At 35.9% G+C, this 23,997-nt stretch overlaps 2 protein-coding genes and 1 non-coding gene across 5 annotated transcripts; all 3 read left to right on the top strand.

The window, feature by feature from the left end:
• Positions 1–430: 430 nt before the first annotated feature.
• npr-37 (G_PROTEIN_RECEP_F1_2 domain-containing protein) lies at positions 431–20,399 on the top strand. Of its 2 annotated transcripts, NM_001028147.6 has the most exons (11): positions 431–516; positions 4,701–4,747; positions 17,719–17,824; positions 18,279–18,378; positions 18,428–18,594; positions 18,645–18,885; positions 18,932–19,059; positions 19,109–19,230; positions 19,522–19,632; positions 19,683–19,829; positions 19,884–20,385. In NM_001028147.6, exons 1-11 carry the CDS (start codon positions 445–447, stop codon positions 20,080–20,082), a joined length of 1,440 nt encoding a protein of 479 aa, NP_001023318.1. In that variant the 5' UTR covers positions 431–444; the 3' UTR covers positions 20,083–20,385. The 2 variants fall into 2 exon arrangements, with proteins under 2 accessions (NP_001023318.1, NP_001380027.1); NM_001392246.1 differs by lacking the exons at positions 431–516; positions 4,701–4,747 and having other exon boundaries at positions 19,884–20,399.
• M04G7.4 lies at positions 3,760–3,841 on the top strand. The gene has a single exon (NR_101876.1). It is a non-coding gene; the product is annotated as an Unclassified non-coding RNA M04G7.4 (non-coding RNA).
• Positions 20,400–20,568: 169 nt separating the features above from the next.
• Positions 20,569–23,581, top strand: M04G7.2 (the record flags this gene model as incomplete). Of its 2 annotated transcripts, none has more annotated exons than NM_001307408.3 (7): positions 20,569–20,580; positions 21,311–21,450; positions 21,502–21,714; positions 21,761–22,076; positions 22,136–22,340; positions 22,727–23,307; positions 23,356–23,535. In NM_001307408.3, the coding sequence occupies 7 exons, from the start codon at positions 20,569–20,571 to the stop codon at positions 23,533–23,535; spliced, it is 1,647 nt and encodes a 548-aa protein (NP_001294337.1). The 2 variants fall into 2 exon arrangements, with proteins under 2 accessions (NP_001294337.1, NP_499934.1); NM_067533.5 differs by lacking the exon at positions 20,569–20,580 and adding an exon at positions 21,049–21,168 and having other exon boundaries at positions 23,356–23,581.
• Between the last annotated feature and the right edge of the window lie 416 nt (positions 23,582–23,997).

Below are 23,997 nucleotides of genomic sequence, written 5' to 3'. Positions count from 1 at the left end.
GGTGTGCGGCAAATTTGCCGATTTTGCCGGAAATTTTGAGATTTGCCGCGCACCCTTGGTCTACTACCCTATTTTTCAAAGAATAAAAAACGTTCTCTAAACTTTGCACGAACTGCGTTCGAGAATTTCCTTATTCATTTTTCTACCATTTTTCCTAGTTCAGAACACCCTTAAACTGATAAACTTGCACTTTTTCCAACAATCTATTTATCCAATTGTCTCCATGTGTGCATGACTTTGATTTGTTTTCCTATCCTTCCCCATCACTTTTTTGCTCTCAATCAACTTTTTGCTTCCGTTATTTCATTTTTCAATTTTCTTCACATCCCCTCACCATCTTCCATATTTTTTGCATTTTATATGCCTATCGAAATGGTTTTTTTCTAGTTTAATTGCTTATTTTTAAGTCTAAAAATTCATATTTTTGCAGCAGATCCACAAAAAATGAGGGACCGATTCTCGATAGGTCAAGCCATTGCAAATGCAATTGCCAAACGACAAATGCAAACTAGTGAGGTGAGATGATTTGTTTTTCAGATTTTTATCAGTCGTTATCAAAGTTAAAAACTGATTATTTATGCTCCTCAAACCTCTAAATTTCACAGTTTTTAACTTTAATTCACTGTTGTTTTCACTGTATTTGTCAGTCAAAACAAATCACTCGTGAGTTAGTACTAGCTGAAGTCTTTCAGCTGGCCTCGCTTGGGCATTTTTTTTCAAATTGTAGATAGACTGTAATAAATTTATAAAATTTTTCTAAAGTTGTATGATTCTTTCAACTTTGCAAAAAAAATTTAAAAAGTTAAAAACAAATTGAATTCCCGCTAAGGTGAAATTTTTTCTATTTCCGAAATATAATTAGTGTTTGAAAATTGTCAAAAATGTCCGTCAATCGGCAACTTCGGAAATTGCCAAAATTGCCGATTGCCGAAAGTTTCCAAAACCGGCAATTGCCGAAATTGCCGATTGCCGAAAGTTTCCAAAACCGGCAATTTCCGGATGTGCCGATTTCCGCGCACCCAATCAGCCACTACGTGATAAATGGTGAATTTTTTGAAACAAATTCTGAGTTTTTTCATTGAGAAAATTAAATCCGACTTTTTTTCTAATTGTGCATATGTTTTTTTCTAAGTGAACGATTGATTTTGGAATTTCTTCGTATATTTCTGCTCAAACATCTCCTTTTTTATTTAAATGTGTCCCAGTTTTCCATAAACTCATTTCAAAATTGTATAGGCCTGCCTCCTTGCCTGCCTGCCTTCAAAACATTTTACCTTTATTTTTTGAAATTTGAACCTGCTCCGGGCACCTTCTCCGGCCGTAGGAAAAAGTGGCAGGCAACATTTTTGTGACTACTTGGAAGGTCTATTTAAAACCCTATATTTTCTTGTACCTGACAAAGTTTATTCTTTGAATTTTTGTTGAAAAAAAAAACAGAAAACAAGGTGGAACTAGTTGAACAAAAACTGAAAATCACCCTCTCCTGACAGCTGACAAAGTAACACATCAAAACACTAAAAATAAAATCTTGGAAGTTTTCATTCAAGTTCAGTCTGTACTCTACGCGTTCTTTTTCTTTTCACTTTTTCAGACATGTGATTGACATCTTCTGTCTGTTCTTGTCACATTATATGCAAAAGGGAATGCATTTCCTGGTTTCTTTTCGAAAATTTGTTTTGTTGCAAAAGTTAATTTTTTTTTTGAGTTTTCCATAGTTCTTCAAATAGGATATAACACTTTAGGATCTTTAAAAAAATCCCATCATGAAAAAATTTTATTTAAAGAAATAATTTTTTTTTCGGACCCCTTTCTCAAGAGGTCCTTTTTTCCAAAATTTGCTAGACAGGAGATATAACGGGGCTCTCTTGTATAAACCTTCATATCGGAAATCTCCTTTGCCCTCCGAAAAGGTGACGCCAACCGTCAATTTAGAGCTACCCCGGATAAATGAGCTAAAACTCTGGAAATTATATCATAAGTCTGCAGCCGACAAAACCCAGTGTAGCGCAGACGCTTGCAGCAGTCAGTGGGGTGGCGAAGTAGAGGTGACGGGCGGTGGCACTCGCGCGCCCCGGATTTGTCGGCTGCAGCGGTGTGGTTTGAGTAGTTGAATAACTCGGGTCATTGGATTAAATTTTAGAAGTGTTTGCTATACTTTAAATAGTATGGATGGAGCTTTTCAGAAGTGTGAAAATAGCAAGCACTTCTTCTGCTCCCCGTGCGTAAATTTTGGAAAAGGGATCCCTTGCAAAGGGGAGGGGGAATGACATAGTTTTGATCACAGTTGGGGAAAATCTTAATTTATTTTTTGCTTAAATCTCGGAGAAAAGCTTTTTTTTTATTATCATAAATTTTTCCAACAATTGAGTTCAAATATTTTTAAAAAAAACCAATGAATTTTCTAATTAATTAATTTATTTTGCGAGAAACAGAAAATAAGTTTGCTTTTTTAGACTGCAAAATTGAAAAAAATGGTAAATTTTATAATTTTTGTTTCTCAGTAATTTTTGGTCATTTATATAATCTGTCTTCTTTAGAGTTCCTGAAATCTGACGTTGAATTTATAATTGGCTCAAGGAGCACTTTAATTGCCCCCAACCAGGAAATATTTTGCAACGAAAAAATTTTTTGAGTCAATCGCAACTTCCGACATTTTCCCATGGACTTTCTAAGTATTATGACATAAGTAGTTCATCTTGTGAATTTGAACAGAATTTAGGACGTCAATTCCCACGTGGACATTTCAAACTGTTGGAATTGATATTATATATATGTATATACTTTTTTTGTTTTCTGGTGTGTAAATCATTTAAAAAAAAACGAAAATAATTAGCTCCTATCAAAAAGAACGGAAAGAAACCATATTATTTTCTAGAAAAAAAAATCTAAAAATTGATTGGAAATTTTATAAACTCCCCAAAAAATGCTTAAAATTTCGGGAAACTTTTCCAGAAAATTTCAGAAGCTTGAAAGCAATTTCCAAACATTTTTTGTTAATTTCAAAAATTTTGGAAAATTCCAAGTTCCTAGAAATCTTATGAAATTTGCAGAATATTTTTAAACAATCCCGTAAACTCCAGAAAAATTCCAATCAATTTTTGATCAATTCAAAAAATTCCAGTGCACAGAGTGAAACATTTTTGATAATTTTTCAAAACTCTTGAAAGTTCTTTTGAATATTTCTAGCAAATTCTAGAAGCTTTTAGAACATTTTAAAATATTTCCAAAATTCCTAAAAATTCTACAGAAATTTGAAAAATTCAATTCGAAAACTTGATTTCTCGAAAATGTAATTTGTAATCTTTTTTAGAAACTAGGCTTTTTCCCTACCTCCGAAATTATTATTTTCCAAAAATTTCTAGTTTTTACTTTTCATTTTTTAGTTTGGATGTCATTTTCAAAAAAAAATTTTATACATCATTTTTTAAAAATTTTGAAAGTATTTATGATGCCATATAAAAAGAGAAAGTACATAAATTTCAAATACTTTTTAGGTTATTTTCTTCTTCTCTGATTGAAAATAAAACAAAAAAAAACCAACCGTTTTGTGATTTTTTGACCGGCTTTAGGCCTGCCTGCCTATGTACCTGTCTTAATTTGAAAGTTTTGGTACATAATAATGTAGGTAATCGTAGGTCGCCTTGAAATACAGACAGGCCCGTCTTATTTAAGGTACCTATTTAAAGTTTTGAGCTAGATATAGATTGGCTGTTTTGCTTATAAATACAAGTTTTAAGCTATTTTGCAATAAAACCTTTTGTCCTAGGGAACATTTTACAACATTCTAGTTTCTTCTTCTTTTTTTCAGGCAAAAAAGCTGCCATGATATGTCCTATATATCCCATGGGGAACAAAAATATGTCAAAACCATAAATCACTTTTTTTTTGAAAAGCTTCAAAAACTTGTGTTCAGACCGTTTTCAATAAACCTCTAATTTTCCATTACCTCCTTTTTTATTTTTTTCTTGGAGAAAAGAGTGTTCGAGTGATTCACTCCGTTCCTATCTACTCAATCTCTATTTTTTTTCTTTTTTTTTCTTTTTTCTCCTCATTTTTTGTCCCTGAATCAGTTTTTCTTTTGTGCAATTTGTGCAATAAATTGCCATAAAATATTAAAAATGTACCTGATTAACTCGTGTCTGGCACGGGCAGGTGAAAAAACAGTTAAGAAATTTAAATTAATGGAAAAAAATAGAAGTTTGTGTCCAGTCGACAGCTGTTTCTAAAGAGTATTGAATGACTTGAGATTTAAATGAAAACAAATATCAGTTCACTTTTTTCTCAGTTTTGTTAAAAAATGAGTTAGTTTTAATGGGAAAATTGTTAAAATTCTGAAAAACTGGAGAAAAAGGTTACAAAAATCGAATTATTTCTGAAAAAAAAATTACCAAAAAACCCAAAAATGTAACACTTCAAAAAAAAACATTTATTGGACATAGAAAAGAAATTTTTTGAAGAAAATTTTTCCAAGATAAATTTATGATTTTTCATAATTTTTTTAAAGAAAAAATCATAACTTTTGACGAAAAAACAATAGGGGGGGGGGGGGGGTTTAATCGTAATTTTGAAAAATCGAAAATTTTGAAAACAATAAAATTGACTTTAACAAAATAAATATTTTATAATTTTGCTTTTTTTAGCGACCCATTTCCACTTTCAAATATTTTTATTACATTTTTTGCCAATAATTTCAATTCCAGGTGGAGAACATCTTCAATCGCTGCAAGTCAATTGAATGCGTGTATAGGTGAGTTTTCAATTTTTTTTTGGAATGGGAGGAAAACTTTACATAATCCGAATCAAAACCATTTGGAAAATGGGACGGGGAGTTGAAAGTGTACAAAAAGAGTGGTCGAGAGAAAAAAGTTGTTATTGTTTTTTTTTTTTTTGCAGTGAGTGAAGTCAAATTTTTGATGCAATAGAGTTGTTCGTTTATTTCTTATGAAATTTAAAAATTTCACTTTGTGTTTTATTTCCTTTGTCTTGACCGAAATGCCAGAAAAGTCTCAAAATATCGAATAAATTAGTTCAAAAATTTTTACAACTTTTCTAGATTTTTAAGATTTTTTTCAATTTTGCAAAAATTTAGCTGACTTATCTTTAAATTCCCGCGCACATGATTGACCTAATTTTGACATTAAAAATTTTTTTTTGGGTCATTCAATTGCGCGGGACTTCGAAAATAATTCTGCCAGGGGCAAATTTTTTTAACGATGCACCGATTTGCCGGATTTTCCGTCTGCCGAACATCGATTTGGCGGAAGTTTTCGAAGGATTTTTTTATAAGAAGGAAACACTTAAAACTGCCTTGCCTTTTTGAACGTTTTTTCCTTTTTTAAAATTAAAATTGAAAGTCAGAAATTTCCAAAATAAAATGTGCAAAACCACAATTAGCGGAAAAATTTCGTCAATTGCCGTTTTTTCTCCAAATTCGGCAAATCGGCAATTTGCTGGTTTGCCGATTTCTTAGAAGTTTTTAATTCCGGCAATTTTCCTATTTGCCGGAAAATTTGAATTTCGGCAAATTGGGCCGATTTGCCGGAAAAAAAACATAGTTAGCCCTGAATTCTGCCCTATTTTATTTTCTTGCAAAATTGAAAAATTATATGAAATTTTAAGAACATTAGATAACTTTTTATAAAGGTATAAAGTTTTGAAAAAAAATTCAAATCGACATTTTTCTAGTTCTAAGTGCTCGTAGGAAGCGAATTTTTTGAAGATAACTATTTTTAAGTCCTTTATCAAATGGTTTATTTCTGTAATAAATTTTTTTTTTAATTAAAAATTTTATTTTAAGACAAGTCAAGGCTTTTAGCAATATTACGTTATTTACGTTAAAAGTAGTTAAACTCAAAATATTAAGTTCTCTGACATGAACTTTTTGTAGTTCCAGACACCTTTAATTCTATATACCAATGCAAACGTACTAAACTTTCTCATAAAGTTTATCAAAAACCCCCGGGACAGTACAAGTCAATTAGTGTTTCCCACCGTCTAGTTTAATCTACCAACTTTTTATTTTTTCTGGTCAAAATACGTTTTTTTTTGCTGCAAAAGAAAATTCTCACTTGAAAATCTAATTATAGTAACTAAAACTTGCAAAGTATCCAGAGGGTCCACTAAAAGTAGATTCCGGGTTCACTTCAACCACCCCCTTTTGCCCAATTTTTCCCTGTTACAAAATCTATCCGTGTGTTTTCTTCTCAAAATTTGCCTAATCAAACTAGATTCGAGACATAAATGAGCTTGATCAGGGCCGGGCCCGCCCGTGGCGCTTAATTTTATTTTTTTCTTTCCATGACTGATGTTGTCGTCATCTTTTTACTCATCTGTTAACTTTTTTTTTGTTGTGTATTTTTTTGAAAAAAAAAGAGATATGAATGGACCCCCCTTGCAATTGAATTTTCAAATTAATGAGTCATCTTTTTGGAATTTTTCCTTAAACTTATAGTTAGTACTTCCAGTTATAAACTCCTTCGGAATTTATTAATTTTCAAATATATTTATTACTTTTGTAGTTTGTAGTTTGTGACGTCATACTTCTCAAAGAACTGTCTAGGGGGTCTCTCAATTCCCTTCATTTTCTCTTTTAAAACCTTGGAGCAAATTTAAAACTTTTTTTCACCTAAACCTTGGCGCAGAATCTAATTTCAATTTTTTAAAATAATTTTGCACGAAATTCTAATTTTAGTGTTATTTATTTTTCATTATTTTTAAAATGAAATTGCAGATAAAAAATAATTTTTTTTCAATTTAAGGCGCTATTATAATTCAAAAAATTCATTAAAAATTTGCCGCAAAAATCGAAAAAAAAAATTTCAAACAGTTTTTGCCACGAAATTTGGAACTCCATTATTCAAAATTATGGGGAAAATTTGAAATTAGAGCAGAGTCCAATTTATTTCCTCAGTTTTCAACAAAATTTCGCCCAAAATTGAATACTCATTTTTAAAGAGACTCGGCGCGAAATTCAAATTTCGAGTTGTTTTTTTATTAATATTGCCGCACGGATTTCTGGCTTCCCGCATAAATTGAAATGGAAGAGTTTGCCGAACTCGGCCATTTTGGCTCGGCCATATCTTGGGTAGATTTACGGCGCGTTGCGTGGCGCGTCGCGGCTCGTTTTTAGTTGTAAAACTGATGTATTTGTCCGTGTGGAGTACACGACTTTCCAACACATTGTCGGGCGGGCGTTTGTCAATGGAGCGCGAAAAATTCAATAAGGAAGGCCAGAACCCCGTGTTTTCGCCCAATATTGAAAACTAAAAGAATTTCAATTTTTCAGAATTATGACGAAAAATCCAATTTTTTGTTTTTATTTTTATTTTAAGAATACTTCCGGCGCTAAATTCAAATTATATTCGGTCCAAATGGATGTGTCAATTCATCGCTAATATTTTTGAACTTTTTCATGAAAAAAAATTTCGAAAAAAAAAAATCCAAAAATTCGAATTAAGTAACCCATCATCACAGCTGTAAATTCAAATTTCCGTTTTTTTTTCTTGCTCCCTTATTTTCAAACACATCACACCACCACAGGATATCGAATTTCTACAGTAGTTTTTTGGTGCTCTTTTGCTCTTTTAGGAACTCTACCAACACCAAAAACAGAGCAATAGATGTTGTTAAATTTTCAAATATGATATCTCTCTTGGGAGAAATTTTCACAAAAATTGTTTTCACGTTTTTTCTGCTTTTTTTTCAAGTCGAAAGAGAGATCGAACGCGTCAATGGCAGACCCATTCAAGCACATATTACTGCTGGTGATAGATGTGAAGTTGCATTTTTTGTGTTATTTTGAACTGAAAAAATATATTTTTATGTGAAAATATGGTGTAAATACTCTAGAAAAACATCTAAAAAGTTTACAAAAATTTAAATTTTTGCGTATTTTTCAACAACATTTTTGGTTAAACTTAAATTGAGATTTTCAAAATTGTACAATAATTATTTTCATTTTCTCGGTTTTTTTTTTGAGATTTTTCTGGAGTTTTTTTGAAATTCCCTGTAACTCTAAATTTCCCTGTAACTTAAAAAGTTATTTAACTATCCAATAATTTTCTGAAGTTTCCCGAAAACTTTAATGGATCTTAATCATATTTTGAGTAATTCTACATTTTTCTGGACCTTACTGAATTTTCCTAGAATTTTCTAGAATTTTCTGAAATTTTCTGGAATTTTCTGAAATGTTTAAAAAATCTCTGAAATTTCCTGAGACTTCCTGGAATTTTTCTAGATTTTTTGAAAAGTTATCTGAAGCTGTCTAATAGATTTCCGGAATTTTCTATTATGTTTATAGATTTTCTGAACTTTTTAATACCTTTTTAGAATATTCTGGATAATTCAAGAGTTTTTAGACTGTTTCTGAAAGTTTTTTAGATATTTTATGAAATTCCTAGAATTTTCTGAACTCTTTTGTAATTTTCGAGAATTTTCTAACACTTCCAGGCAATTGGACTTGAAAAAATTTTCTGTATTTATTTTTTTGAATATTCTGCAAAATTTTAGCATTAAAAAACATTTTTTAAAAAAGTTTGAAAATTTCTGAAATATTCAAATTTTTTCCGGAATTCTCTGTAATTTTTGGAGTTTTCTCAAAGAGTTTTGCAATTTTATTTACTAGGATTTCTAAGAATTTTATTTTTATTTTTTGCAAAAAGTAGGCGGCAGACATGTACCCACAAAAGATTTTTGTTCATACCGACTAATATTTTGCGAAATTTACATTTCAGCAGACAAAATGAAGCCCTTCTCGGTTTGCTTCGAGAAATTTTTCCTTATTTTTCTGATTATTAAAAGTACAGATTAACTATCTCAATATTATATTGGTTTTTGTTTCCAATATTGAAAAATTGGAGAATGTTCTGTAAAAGTTAATTTTAAATAGTCAAAAATCATCTCACTAACACAGTTCCCGTATCAAGATTAGGTCTTTGATGCTGGAATATTTCAAAAAATTTTCAGATATAATTTGAGGATAGTAGGGGTATATTTAACTCTAGACATTTGTCACCCTAGTAAACAAATTTCGCGTCACATCTACGATTTTTAATGCTCAAATTGGCTCACTTAACGAAAAAGAGGTGGCTCAAGTGGAAAAGTGATTTTTGAAAAATAAAAAATATATGGAAAAAATAAAATCTAGAAATCTTGATAATCATGATTTCATTCAGTGTTTCAAGGATTTTAGCTTGAAGCCATACTTTTTAAATCGTCAAATGTATCGATTTGAACTACTTTTCGTCATTTAGAATTTTCTATTTTCAACAATAATATGTGGTTTTGTGGTTTGATTTTTTTGGAAATTGTTGAAAGAGTTTTGCAAAATTTTACGAGGGTTAAAAAAATTTTGAATCTTTATAGAAAATTTTTGCGAATTACCTGTGGAATTGCAACTTTTTGGCAAACATTTCCAATTTAAAAACGGCAACTTTTTGCAACTTTTCGGAAAATTTTTGTAATTTTCAACAAATTTCTGTATTTTACTGCTACTAATTTTTCAAGCTTTCCAGCAACTTTTTTGCAGCTTTTTGGAGAGTTCTTTCAACATTACTACAGCTTATCAAAACTTCCTGCAAAATTTTTACAGTTTTTTCGGCACTTTTTCCCGATGTCTGAGCTAGTTTTGCAACTTCCTGACAAACTTTTTTGCAAAAATAATTTGCAATTTTCTGGCGAATTTTAGCGATATTCTGGCAAACTTTTGAAACTTTCTTGGCAAATTTTTGGTATTTTCTGCAAACTTCTAGCTAATTTTTGCAGCTTCTTGACAAACTTTTACAACTTTCTGGCAAACTTCTGTAAAGTACTAGGACCGGAAAAGCGTTCCTATCGCCATGCAAAATTTTAGAATTTCTCCCAAAATTTTGCGGCTTCCAGGTAAACCTTTGCAACTTTCTGGAGAATTTTGAAACAATTTCGGCGAACCTTTGAAATTTCATGCCAATTTTTTCCACACTTTCCAAACTATTTGGCATTCGAATTGTTATCAAAATTTTTTGCAAGTTTCTGGTGTTTTCTCAAAAATAAAATTGCTTCTCCGAAATCTTTTCCCTAATTCCTAACTGACCTCACACCACTGACTTTTACCTGACTGACTGACGTCTGACTTTCTTTCTTGGGATTAATTTTTAATTCGTTGTTTTCTGTTCTGTTCTAATATATTTATTTTCCTGATTATTATTGTCATCAACATTTTTTATCCAAATATAGTCTCCAATTTCTGGTGTTGCGTCCGGAAAGGGATAATCTATTTATTTTAAGAACCTCTTTTTCTTTTTGTGGTGACCAGTCGTCACAAAGCTAATACTAATGACTACATTCTGGTATCATTTTGGCCTTTGCACCTCACTTCTAAGCTCCCATTTCATCCCTTTTTTGTTCTTTTTTCGAGAAAATGTCGCCGGCTTTTTAATTTTCGCTCAGTTTTCTTCCACCTTTTGTTAGCTAAAAGCTAGACGTAGTTCCGGAAGGAAGTACACATTTTTTTCTGAAAAGTCTTCTGAATTCTTAATTAAATCCGCATTACGTTGATGAAAGATGTTTCTTCTAAATTTTAATGCACTGATGTTTGATGGGAGTCTTAGGATCGGAATTTTTGAGGATTAGAGTTTCAGATTTTTCTAACAGCTAGCTTCTAGTCTAGTGAGCTTTTGATCGGGGCGCAATTTTTGAATTTTTCATTTTTGACTTTACAAAATAGGTCGTAATTACCAAAAAATACCGATCTTAAAATATTTTTTGATCTCGAAATATTTTTGAAAAATCCATCAATTAATTTTTAAGAAAATCATTGAGAAATCTATAAATTTTCAGAATATTGCAGAAAATTATAAAAAGTTCACATAATTTTAGAATTCCAAAAATTCTTGAGTAATCCTAAATCGTTTTCTATTTCAGAAATTTCAGAAAAATTATTGAAGAACCTGGGATGTAAAAAATAATTTCAGAAAAATCTATTAATTTTCAGCGAATTCCGGGATTTCAGAAAAATTTAGTAAAAAACATTTGGAAACGTTTTTGAAATTTTAATCCAAAAACTTTTTAAAAATTTTAAAAATTATCGAGTTCCAGAAAACTGTGAAATGCCGGATAATCAAAAACAAAAGTTTTAGAAAATTCTAGAAAATTCTGTAAAACTTCTGAAAGTTTTTTTTTTCATAAACCAGAAACCTCCAGCAAATTTTTCAACACCCCCACCTACCTATCGCCTACTTTTTAAATGTTGCCTACTATCAAAGTACATATGTATGAACAAATCACATTTTAAAAAATCTTCAATCGGTGTGAAATTCAACTCCAACTTCCTAAAATTGTTATCTTTTATAGTGCATTTTCATAACGAAATGTGATCCAAAAAACGGGGGTTTCATAATGATTTTTGGTGATTCTGAGCCTGGTTTTCTGGTTTTTGGACCAACTTGTTCAAAAGTTTTCAGATTAAAAAAAAAGAAAATAAAATTTTTTTGAAAGGCTCCCAGTATGTTTTAAACAAAAAAAAATTGAAAAACTGTGAAACAATTTCTTTAAAAAAATAATTTTCATAGTATTTAATGGTAGAATCAGTGGTGGGCGGCAAACGATTTTTTCCGGCAAATCGGCAAATCGGCAAATTGCCGGAATTGAAATTTCCGGCAAAACGGAAAAATTTGCCGATTTGCCGAATTTGTCGGCAAATCAATTTGCCCACCCCTGGGTAGAACGACATTTTGAAAACTTTTGGACACTGTAAATTTTTTAGAAAAATCTTCGAAAAAAAATTCAAAAAAAAAGTAAAAAAACTTTCAAAATGTTTGCTCTTTTTTTAGAGCTAGGTTCAAATAATGTTTTAAGATTTTTTCAAAAATCTAAAAAATACACAAAGAGCACCCAAAACCTTTGCCAAACACTTTGAAAATAATTAAAACTGGCAAAAAAAATTTAGCCGGACTTGGAAACGCTTTCGGGTAATTTTTCCAGGTCTTCTCAAACCTTAAAATATTTTTTCAGGTGTTTTTGAGCCTCCAGGCCAGTCCATACTAAATTTTTCACACCCAATATTTTTTTCAGAGAGGATTTGAGTTTCAACTCCAGTTTATCCAAATTTCTCAAGTGTTTTATAACTTGTCCTTTACACTTTACACCGACCGCGCAAACCGCTCAATTTTCCATTTTCTGGTTTTTTGTGGTGTGGATGCCTTCTTCTTTTTCTTCTTCTCTTCTGCTTTTTTTGCCCAAAATTGAATTGAATGGCGGCTGAGAGGAGATGAGAAGAACGCACGAAAGTTTTCAGTAATTCAAGGATGTTTACGATTCTGGGACAGCAGAAGCGTCTCTTTCATTTCCATCTCTATCCAATATGATGAATATACACACGGGATTTCCTTCCGAAATCTGACCCCCGAGTCCTTAGTAATTTTTCAGAGCTTCTTGATTTTTTTCCTATGAAATATGTTACCCTTTGCTTTAACAAAAGTGCAGTAGGAGGCGGTATAAAGATTCTAGTCTGATTCTTTTTAATTATTCACGCTGTGCTCCTAACTTTTTTGATGTGTTTGCTCTGACTCCTCTGCTCGCCGAGCAAGAAAAATCTCGAATAACATACGAATGTTTTCCTTACAAGGTTTGAAACTTAATCTAGAACTTTTTTGGAAGATGATCTTTTAAATATGAAATCATAGGAAATTGAGTTGATCACTTTGACCTTGAAATTTTTGATCTGACCACTTTTTTTTTGTGATTTATGAAAATTCATAGATTACTATTTTATGGATTTTTTACAAAAAATCTTTCTGTTTTTCAAAAACTTTTTTAAGATAATTTTTCAAAAACTTATTTCCAATTTTTTTCCAACAATTTTTGGTGATCAGCTAAACGTCAAAATTGTCTGTAAAAAAATTTTTCTGAAAGGTTTTCCAGTTTTTTCCGACCCTAAAATTTATTGTGCAGTGTTCACAAGCCTGGAAATAACTTCAGAAGCTTTCAAAAAATTTTATTTTTCTAACAAAAATAAAATTTCCATTCACCTCAAATACGGCTCCCATGAGGTCGCCGCAACGGCGCCTCCGCCGGCCTCACGGTGTCACCCACGCCGCATGTATAGTGCGGAGCGGAACCCCGATCGTGTCGGCCGCATAATTCTGGAAATTTTAAAGTTCCCAATTTGTATGTAGTGTGGTATAAGGGGATGCCTTCCCATTCTGCAATCTTCAAAAAACGTCCTTTTCCTGTATAGTAATCTAGTGGGAGTATTGAATTTCATAACTTGAGTGTTTTTTGAAACATTGATTTCTGATTGGTTTAGAAGTTATGCCTGCCTGCCTGTGTACCTTCTGTGCAGGCCTTCAAGACCGATGAGATTTGTCAAATGAGGCAGGCAGGAACTACGTGCCTACTAGTCTGTGTCGTGAATAGGTACGGCTAAACCAGACTTCTCTCGTAGGCTGATGGGCAGGCCTGTTTGTGCCTGAGTACCTACTAGGCATTCTTTACTAGGCATACGCTGCTTTCACGGCAAATCTTGCCTTCTCAGTAGGCAGGGGATGATATGTGCCTGCGTACCTACCAGGTATGTTCCATTTTGTATAGGAAATTTAAGCCTTCCGAGTAGGCACGTAGGTAGGCATTTCTGTGCCTGACCTGCTTTTTGTGAATCTCAGGAAAATATCAGAGATCAAGTACGTTTTCTTCTATTTAGTATGAACAGGGGGAGCGCCTCACTTCTTCAAAAGCGTCCATTTCCTGTATAGTTTTTTGGTGTGGAGTATTGAATTTCATATTTAAACTCATAAGAAATTCGTGTTTTTTCATATGGCCACCCGTGCCTGGATGACAGCTCAGACATTCAGATCTGAGGTGAGTTAGTTCGAGATGTTGATTTTTTTTTTCGGTAGTTGCGAAACTTAAAAGCGTTGGCCTGCGTGCCTACAAGGTAATCATGCATTTTTGTGTTTATGTGCTTACTAGGCAGGCAGGCTGACCTCTGAATGAGAACGTAACCTACATACCTACCTATCTAGTTGGCACGTAACTGTCTGCGTGACTAACAAATTCCTACTTAGTGATGAATTACATAGATCTGGGTCCGCTGGAAGGTTAGCCTGTGCCTACTTATACCTACTAGGCAGGACGACTATAGGCCAATTTTAGACGAGTACATCCGTAGGCATACATGTAGGCATTTTTTTTCTGGTGTAACTACTAGACAGACGTAACTCGGGATATGTCATTTTTAGGCAAGGTACGCCTACATGCTAGAGCCTGACCTGCATTAATCTCAAGGTAAATCTAGATCACCTAAAACCTTAAAACCTTAGATTAGATTAGAATTCGTGTTCTTCTTTTCACTTTCCTTCCTCATTGTTCTCCGACTCATTTTGTCCAGCTTAAGCTGTTCTTTTCTTTCTTCTCATTTTTCTTTACTGAAATTCCATCTTTTTTCTCCGATTTCTGACCAAAAACGTTCTAACCTATCATTACCAACGTCAGCGCAGCTTTTTGTTTGTCCCCAATTTTGTTTTGCCTGGAAATCAGCTGGTTTCAGTTTTCTCGAAAGTTTGGTATTTTTAGTGTTTTTGAGCTAAAATTTACCGAGCCCAATAAATAGTCGGGCGCTCCTTATAATAGGCAAGAACGTAGGCATAGCATGTGCCTGCCTACCTAGGCTGACTAGACATAATAGTTTTAAGAGTTTTTTTGTTCCTAGTGTTGTGCATTTGCCTACCTGCGTGCCTAGCTATTTGCAAATCTACTTTGGTAATATGAAAGCACGTTTTTAGTCAGGCAGACCTACCTTATGCAAAGATACCTACATTTTTTTAAAATGCCTAGTTTGGCCTGCCTGCCTACATGCCTACCTATTTTCTATCCCAGCAAAACTGCTGTCTAGTCAGTTGATTTCTCAGAAATATGACACATTTTTAATTCCAAATTCAGTTCCATCTCTAACCTTTTCCGCTTCGTAGTAGTACTAAAAAGCAGTCACATCAAAAATTCAAGCTCTTCATATCACAGACTTGCTCAGTGATAAGCGATTCCTCGGCGAAAAAACATTTCCGCTTGAAAAACTCACTTCCGAAAAAGATCATCAGTTCTCTGAGATTTCTCCGTCGGAGCATTGCTAATTTGCTACGGCCACGATTTGGTGAGATCACTCACGGGCTTGGTTTCGATCTTATTTTCTTATAGGTAGCTCTGAATTTTTTTTGTTTAGCAAGAATTGAAATGTAAAACTCTTGTTTTTTCTTCTTTTTTTCTGTCTTTTTCTCAAATTTATTCATTTTGAAGAATACACATTACCTGTTTCTGAGAAGTTTCCTTTTCTGTTCTATTGTCCCAATTTAAAGTGTCAATTGTTTCTGCAAAATTCAAAAATTCCTAATTTTTAAAGTTTATCACCTGTGTAACATTTCGGAACTCCTGAAAGTTTCAAAATTGACACCTGGTTTCAGATATTCGACGCTGAACTTTTTGAAACCGAACTACAAAACCGATCAAATAACCAGTGAATATGGAAGAATTTCGAAGGAGAGAAAATGTTGGAATATCTAAGATTTTGAGAATGTCGCAGTTGTCACGTAGGCACAGTAAATTCCTGATTTGTGCTCACACCTACTTTTTGCCTACGCGCCTATCTATGCCTACTTTGTGTTATTGTATGGTCAAGGTGAAGCCGACCTTTCAACAATTAAATTTAATTAAATTCAATCAAATTTAATTTAATAGATCATGTGCAAACTTCAATCGCAAATAGACAAAAATCAGACTGTAGGCAAGTAGGCAGGCAGACACATAGGCAAATATTTTTCAGTGTGAGTACAAAAAAATTGTTTAAGCTTGAGATTTGACAAAATGTAGTACCTTCTTGCCATGCTTACCTGCCTGAAAGCCTAGCATGTAAGCATATAGGTAGGTGCCTAGGTTCAAGCATCTTTTTCACTCACCTACCGTGAAAACTCATCTTAAATTTTGCCTACACCTGCCTATGCGCCTACTGTAGGCGGTAGGTAGGCACGTATGCCAAAGTGCCTACAAAATTATTTATTCGGCTAGAAACTTTTTTTGATATGTTTGAACCAAGTTTCCTGCTTCACTATTTTTCAGTCAAATCCTACGCCTACCTTGCACCTACCCTGCCTGCCTACCTTTCATTTATTTTTTTTTTAACTTTCCAATATTTGTTTTAACTTGAACCACTCAAATTCTACATTTCTCCAAACATTTTTCCAAAAAAAAAAATTCACGTTACTTCTGGTAATTGCCAAAATTGAAGGCCTCCCAGGATAACTAAGTTAACAAAAATGCTCAAAACATGAAAACTTATTTCTCGAATAGTCAAAGCGTGACGTAAAGCTTCCTGGGCTAGAAGCACACAAATTCTCATTTTGATCCTTTGATATTACCAACCTTCTCCAAATGTAGTTTGACCCACCTACGTAACCTTCACTACCTTATTCTCTAAATAACTAACTAATTTTTGTTGAAAAATTGCTCTGTGCATTGTGCTCTGCAGAGTTCCAATTTGTGTTTTGTGTACATCCCACCGAGTTGAAAACAAGGACCTTGATTTGTGGCAGTATGAAATTCATTGAAATCTGAATGGAAAGGGTGCAAAATCTTTGAGACTTTTGGAGGTCACGCCCCCTGTTTACGTAGGAATATATAAGAACCACGGAGCAGTTTTTCTGACTTTGGAAGTTTTGTGAAAAATTTTTTTTTTTTTAATTTCCAAAATGGTTTCGAAAGGTTTCTATCACTGCATATTTTTCAAAAATAGTACTTACTTTCGAAAAAAAAGTTATTTTTTACGAGATCAGGAATTTATGCGAAAAATTTCAGACCGCTCTGAATTTTTTTGATTTTTTATTTTTTTCAGTTAATTTTTTATACTAATTTTGTGCAGTTCTTATAAATTTTTTTGATATTTTTGAGTTCTACAAACTTACTATAATATTAATGGAATTTGTTTATTAGAACTTTTTTAAAACATTTTTTGATCAAAAAAGTTCAGGTTTTTTTCAAACTAATTTTAAATTTCCAAAAAGTATCGAAGGGTCATATCTGCCATTACATACATAATTTCCGAAAATAGTTCAATTTTTCGAATTTTGAACGAATTTTCAAGCTAGTTTTTATGTGCTCAGAATTTTGAGAGAAAATTTCAGATAGCTCTGAATTTTTTTCTCAGTATATTTTCCACTTTTGAGCAGAGTTCATAAATTTTTTTGGAATTTTTCGGAAAATTTTTTTCCGAAAAATTAAATTACTTAAAAAGGTTCCAAAAAAAGTTTATGCTCCACACTTCCCCTGTGACATCACCCGTGGCCGAGAAACCACAGCGGCCACGGCCATAGTTCTGCACACTATTTTGAAACAAAACGTCACAGGGCAGCAGAGTTCAATTTTTCCTTCCAAAGGCTTCAATTACATACGCGCCCAATTTTCTATAAATGCATGATTTTTCGCAAAAATTTTTTTCTGCTATTTCGAAGAAGAAAAATCACCTGTCCTTCTCCTTACCTTCCCCTTTTCCATATTGGTTTGCATCACGCGGTGCGTCGAGAGCTCCAAGAGCCCAAATTACCGGCCACAACTACCCAGTGATTAATGTTTTGGCTCTCTCCCTCTTGGCAAAACTTCACTCTCAACAACCATATTTCTACTTTTTTCCTTTCCCCGAAAATTGAAAAATTTCGCCGTTTTTTCATTCATCAAAATTGTTGATTTTTTTTTCTTTTTCAGAGAAGTTATGGAGACAGATTACGAAGGTGGCATGCCAAATTGTTCGTATCGATATCCATTTCCACCGGAAGAAGACACAATATCCGCCTACGCATTGCTAATTGATGTGAGTTGGAAGTTTCAGAAAAATGCCCGCAAAATGATTCCGAAAATGAGGAACTACGGCTCAAAGTCTATCACGGGATTTGACAACATTGTTTGCTCTTTTTCCAAAATTCAACTCCGAAGAGAATTTGGCAATCTCGGCCACAAAAAAATCGCCCGCAAAACGCCTAAAAATTGACAAAATTTTTTTGCTCTTTTCTCGGAAATTTAAAGACTTCACTCGAGCTCAAAGTGGGCCCCAAACGCCCCCATGTTACCCACAAAAACCTTCAAAATTGAAAAAAAAACACATTGTCTAAAATGTAAATTGACAACATGTTTTGTTTTTTTTCTCTTTTCATAATAATACCTCAAAGCCGATATTGATCGCGGCCCGTTTGTAGGCTGCCTGAGAGGCAAACAGGCGGACTGGAGGCGTTTTTGTTTTCTAAACATTCACTTCAACAAGCTTCCAGGGTCCTTGCACATGTGTAGCCGCGTTGCTCTCAATGATCGGAGCCCGATATGCCATCAAATTCCTCTGCCGCGCTGGCCTCAACAAAGAACTCACTGCCGGTAAGCTTTTTCTCAATTTTTGCCACAAAAAAAAATTGATTTTTTCCAGCTCTATTCGCCCTTTGTGCCATCGACTCGTTGCTCCTGCTCACCGTCTTTCTCTTCTACGGAATCGAGGCGATGTCGTTGTTGTTCTTTCGCACAAATATTATGTACGATAAACAAGACTTTACCTATAATTTGCACGGGATCGCGAGCTCACTGACCACCGCCTCGGTATGGAAGGCAGCTCACAACTTCGAAATTTATATGGGTTTTGTTTTCAGACAGCACTAGTGATCTACATCACTTTTCTAAGGTTCATGGTTGTGGTGCAGCCTATGAGATTCGCTACAAGCATGAACTCCAACCATCGGAGGACTGGAAGCAAGGCTGTTCGGAAGGGATCGGCTCAGTTGGAGGACTCGGTCACCAATAATACCATATTCTCGAGAGGAACCTTCAATAGTTCATCGATCAAACGACATTACAATATTCGAGAGCTAATTCGCCCTTTTTATATTCCATGTGAACTGAGCCTTTCCTAGACGTCATAATTACATAGCACTTTCAGTTCTCCTAATTCTCATCAGCTTCTCCGTCAACATACCGATTTTCTTCGAGTTTACCACCACAAAATGTTTCAACGTTGAGCATAATGTCGAGGCGACCAATCCCGAGCCAACAGTCTTTCGATCTTCGGTAATTATAGGATTGCGTGGTTTCTTAGGTGATAATGATCTTTTTGCAGTTTGCCAAGTACAAGGCAGTGCTGATGACGTTGACGCAGACCATCGGGCCGGTATCGATTATTCTTGTCCTATCGATTTTCACAGAGTACAAAGTGCATGTCAGTCTGAAGGCTAGAAGAAAGTGAGTTTGGATAGGCTAGGGCTCCCAGCTGAGTGAGACGCCAAATGCGGGTCTTAAGCCGGCCTTACGCCGACGCCGCGCGCCGCTGAATTGCGAAAGGTAGTTATATGAAAGCGGCCGACACGTTCGGGGTTTTGCGCCGCACTATGCATGCGGATACATGCCGCGTGAGTAACGCCGGGAGGCCGGCGCGGCGACCTCATGGGAGCCCTAGGGTAGGCCCATTACGCCTGATTGTCTCTTCTCCCCTCCGTACCTTCCCTTATCCATGTTTCAATAAAACATTTCCAGGTTATTCGAGAGCCAGCAAAGAAGTCGGTCGGTAGTTCTCAGCGAAGAGTTGAAGGAGACTGTGTCGAGAACTGTCGCAGTGTTTATTGCAGTCAAGTTTTTGATTTTTAGGTGAGTTACCTACTTCCTGCCTACGCCTACCTATAGCCGGTTTTTTCCAGAACCATGCCGATCTTCTTCGACGTATACGAGAATCTGTATGGAATCGACGAGTGGGGTACTGTAATGAGCATAATGGTGCGAGTATCCGACTTTGGAATTGTGCTCAACACTGCCACAAACTCGTTGGCATATTTTGGAAAGAAAAGGTCGGTTTTTTTTTTAAACTTTAGTTCGACTTCTATTTAAAAAAAACATTTCAGATGGATCGAAAAACGTCTTCGCCTCCGATTGATGAAAAAAGAAGAAAAACGAAACGCAAAAGCCACCCTAACAGTGCAGGGAAGCTCGTTGAACTCCTCGATGAAGAAGTCACTGCCTCCGAAAATTGGGTTGCCACACCCGTTGTCCGCCGAGAAAACACCTTTAAATTCAAAGAATATATATCCTGAAATGGTTTAGGCGTACCTCACGCCTGACCGCCTCGCCTCGCCTTGCGGCCATCCTCGTGTATACCATATTGTTATGTTTGTTCAAAAAGTTAACATTTAATTTTTATTCATTTGTTCCCAGTTGCCAATCATTTTCCCCTCCTGTGCCGGGTTATATGTTCAGATCTTTATGAGTCAATTTCAATGTGTCAATAATAAAATGCTTTTGCTTCTTTGTTCCATGCTTTTGGCTTTATAGGCAAGCCTGCACTGTAGGCACGCAGGCAGCCTTCCTGTGCCTACTTGTAGTTATAATAAATTAGATAAGTCTTGATGACATCTAAAATATTTTAAATCTATTTAGTGAGCATTTTTAAATGTAAACCACGTTGCCAACTATACTAAATTTTCCGAAAAAAAAACAAATTTTTGAAAGAATACATTTTATTACTTTTTCTAGCAGTCATCCTTGCAGTTTTGGTGAAATTTCCGGGATAAACGGATTCACATTTTGAATATGTTCAATCGAGTAAGTTCATCATATATATTGCGGATTTTTGCGCCAGAAATGTGTGTCGTTGAGCGACAAAAATTAAAAAGTTGCGACAGAAAACAGGCGACCTGGCTGCCTGCGCACCTGCCTCGTAGGCACCTTTTTTGCCAGCCGAGTGAGGCGCGAAATGCGGGCCTCACGCCGGTCGTGCGCCACTGTGTAATTGCAATGAAGTGCGAAAGGTAGTTATTTGGAGCGGCCGGCACTCTCGGGGTACCGCGCCGCACTCTACATTGAGATACATACGGCTTGAGTGACGCCGTGGAGCCGGCGCGGCGCCCGCTGAGGCCGGCGGAGGCGCCGTTGCGGCGACCTCATAGGAGCCCTACCTAAAATATCATTTTTTTTTGTAATCAATAAAAACTAGAAAAAAAAACGTAATTTTTCCCGTGAGCTTATATTTCTTCAAAAAACAACATCAAACCCACGTTGCCAACTCATTTTATTTTTTCGCAAAAAAATATTTTCGAAAAATTCAGTACTTTTCTATCACGACATCCAGCTTTGCAATTCCGATAAGCATCCCGGAATCAGAATATTCGCATTATGAATATGTTCAACAGAGTGAGTTCATCAAATATATTTACGGATTTTCGTGCCAGAAAGCTGCTCCGCTGTGTGAAAATTAACTGGCCACGTGCGACAGAAAGTTGACCGGATAGAGAGTTGAAAAAATGTTTCCCAAAACCAAATAATTTTTTTACAGAAAGCGAAGCAAGAAGTAACAAAAAAACCAGAAGCAAGCAATGGTTCAAAAAATTCAAAATCAACATTTGTTAATTCCAAATCACCAAATCAGAAGCGACGCGAGGTAAAGAAGAGCGACTCGGACACTGAAAGCTCACAGTAGGAAAGATTTAATTTTTATTAGCTCTTGAAGTCAACAGAAAATTCCAGCAAAAATACTAGACGAACGAAACCGGTACCAGTGCCGGCGGCGTCATCGAACAGCAAGGGCTCGAACGAGAAACATAAACGAAAATCCGTGCAACAAGTTGTGAAAAAGGTTGTCAACCACATTCCGTTCTCGCCATCAAAACAGCCAAAGTCCACGTCTACTCCACCAGTTTCAGAAGGAAACAGGAAAAGGCTGGCAATGGCTGATGTGAGGTAGGTAGAGTAGTTGGATATAGAATCGCAAATGTTGATTTTTTAGTATCAACCAACTCGAGAGTGAAATGGACTCGTTTGTCAAGAAAATCGAGCCGAATGAACGCCGAGCCACTCAATACATCCACTCCAACTCACTGAGCAGAAGCAATGAAGCAGTTCCACCTGGTAATGTGAAGACGTCGCAACAAAAAGCTGATCATCATCTCATCAGAACTACCAGATCCTTGATTGGACTCGATGGAGAGACAGAAGCTGTGTACTCGAAGGCAACCAAAGCATCCCCAGACAAGGGAAAATTGACAGCGGATTCGCCGAGCTCACGACGGACATCCAAGTCACTCGAGGAGAACTCTTCAGAGGTATTGATATACTGAAGTAGATTTTTCACAGGACGCCGCAAATATTCATAAATTTTCAGACGACGAACGACTCAATCTCGCTTGCCGATGATGAGGAAACACGGGAAGCCTATCGAAAGCTCTTCAAGGATTTTGCCATGTCGAGTCAGAAAATGACTCTTGACGACTTCAAGCAAGAGTTCAGCAATCTGCCAGGCGATCCGCCATCGGATCTGTGCACGGTCTTCAACCATCCGGTGAATAATAAGAAGAATCGGTACTCAAGTGAGTTTATATTCGAATATTGACTGTGGTAGAATTCGACAGAAAGTCGGCAGTGTGCGGAAAAAAATTGACCCACAGATAAACTGAACCACGCAGGTGCCTGCCAGCCCCTGTGTTGTTTTCGCGCGTTGCCTGAGTGGTTTATAGCTGCCGGCATGGCCTTCCTGTAGGCACCCTCCAGAAATCACGCTTGCAACTTTAAACCACCCAGGCAACGCGCAAAACCACACTGGTGCTGACCGGCTCCTGTGTGGTTAAAAGGGGTACATTTGTAAGTTGGCAGCTTACGACAGAAAGTTGACTGTGCCGATAGATAATTGACAGTGGGCGCCAGAAAACTGACTGTGTGAAATATAAAAATATTCCAATATTCCATCAATTTTCAGACATACCGTGTCTTGACATCTCTCGGGTTCAACTCAAGTTCAAGATGCCCAACAAGAACTCCACCGACTACATTCATGCCAACTACATCAGAAGTCCATTCCTGAAGCGTGGCTACATCCTTACACAAGGACCCAAAAAGGAAACGCGGGCTGACTTTTGGAGAATGATTTGGCAGGAGAACACGACGGCGATTGTGATGCTCTGTCAATTCCTCGAGACGAATCGTGAGAAGTGCGCCGAGTACTTCCCGAGAAATGCACATTGTTGCCTGCAATTCGACAAGTTTAGTGTAAACTACGAGGATTCAACGGTGAACAAGTCTCTGGTGACGACTCGCCTCAACTTGAGCTATGAGGGCGAGACGCGATTGATCACTCACTGGCTATGGAAGGAATGGCCCGACTGGCAAGTGCCTGAATCCTCAGAGGTCATGCTGAAGATCTTGAGAAAGATCAGAGCGAGAAGTACACCTCCAGTTATTCATTGTTCGGCGGGAGTTGGCCGTTCGGGAACGCTGATGGCTGTTGAGATTGCATTGCAATCGATTCATACTCACTTCACGCTGCCGGATATCAAGCAGGTAAGAATTTTTATGTCTGCCTACCTATGCCTACCTTGGATGTTTCAGATTGTGAGCCACCTGCGCGTGACTGGGCGAGCGGCGTCGGTGCAGACTCTCCAGCAGTACATGCTCATTTGGAAGGTGCTCCTGGATTTTGGAGTTGCCTACAAGCAAATAACGGAGGAGCTCGCTGAGAAGTTCAACTCTACGTATCGTCGATCGTTAAGAAGTATTAATGGAACTTGATCTATGTAAAGTTTCGTATTTCCCATAAAGTATTAATAGGCATTTTTTTATTTCTTTTTAATTCTACCCCAACGCCCGCAGACTACTTTCCATGGCCCGAAAAAACACAATGGTACCATCTGAGAATGGAATGGATGTACTGTGCAGCTGCTCATTGTTTTTTTTTATTTTATTTTTTGCCTTAAATGCATTACTACAGTAAATTCTTATTGGAGCGCACTTGCAAAATTTGCAGTTCTTTTATTTTTATTTTTACACCAACACGGGGTTCTGGCCTTCCTCATTGAATTTTTCGCGCTCCATTGGCAATCGCCCGCCGTACAAAGCGTAGGAAAGTGCAGTGTACTCCACACCGACAAATACATTTAGTTTTACAACTAAAATCGAGCCGCGACGCGACACGCAACGCGCCGGAAATCTACACCAGATATGGCCGAGCCAAAATGGCCTAGTTCGGCAAAC

Source organism: Caenorhabditis elegans, chromosome IV (assembly GCF_000002985.6).
Source record: "Caenorhabditis elegans chromosome IV".
Lineage (NCBI taxonomy): Eukaryota > Metazoa > Nematoda > Chromadorea > Rhabditida > Rhabditidae > Caenorhabditis > Caenorhabditis elegans.
Note: the sequence above shows the minus strand (reverse complement) of the source record. Positions and strands in the feature narration are given on the sequence as shown.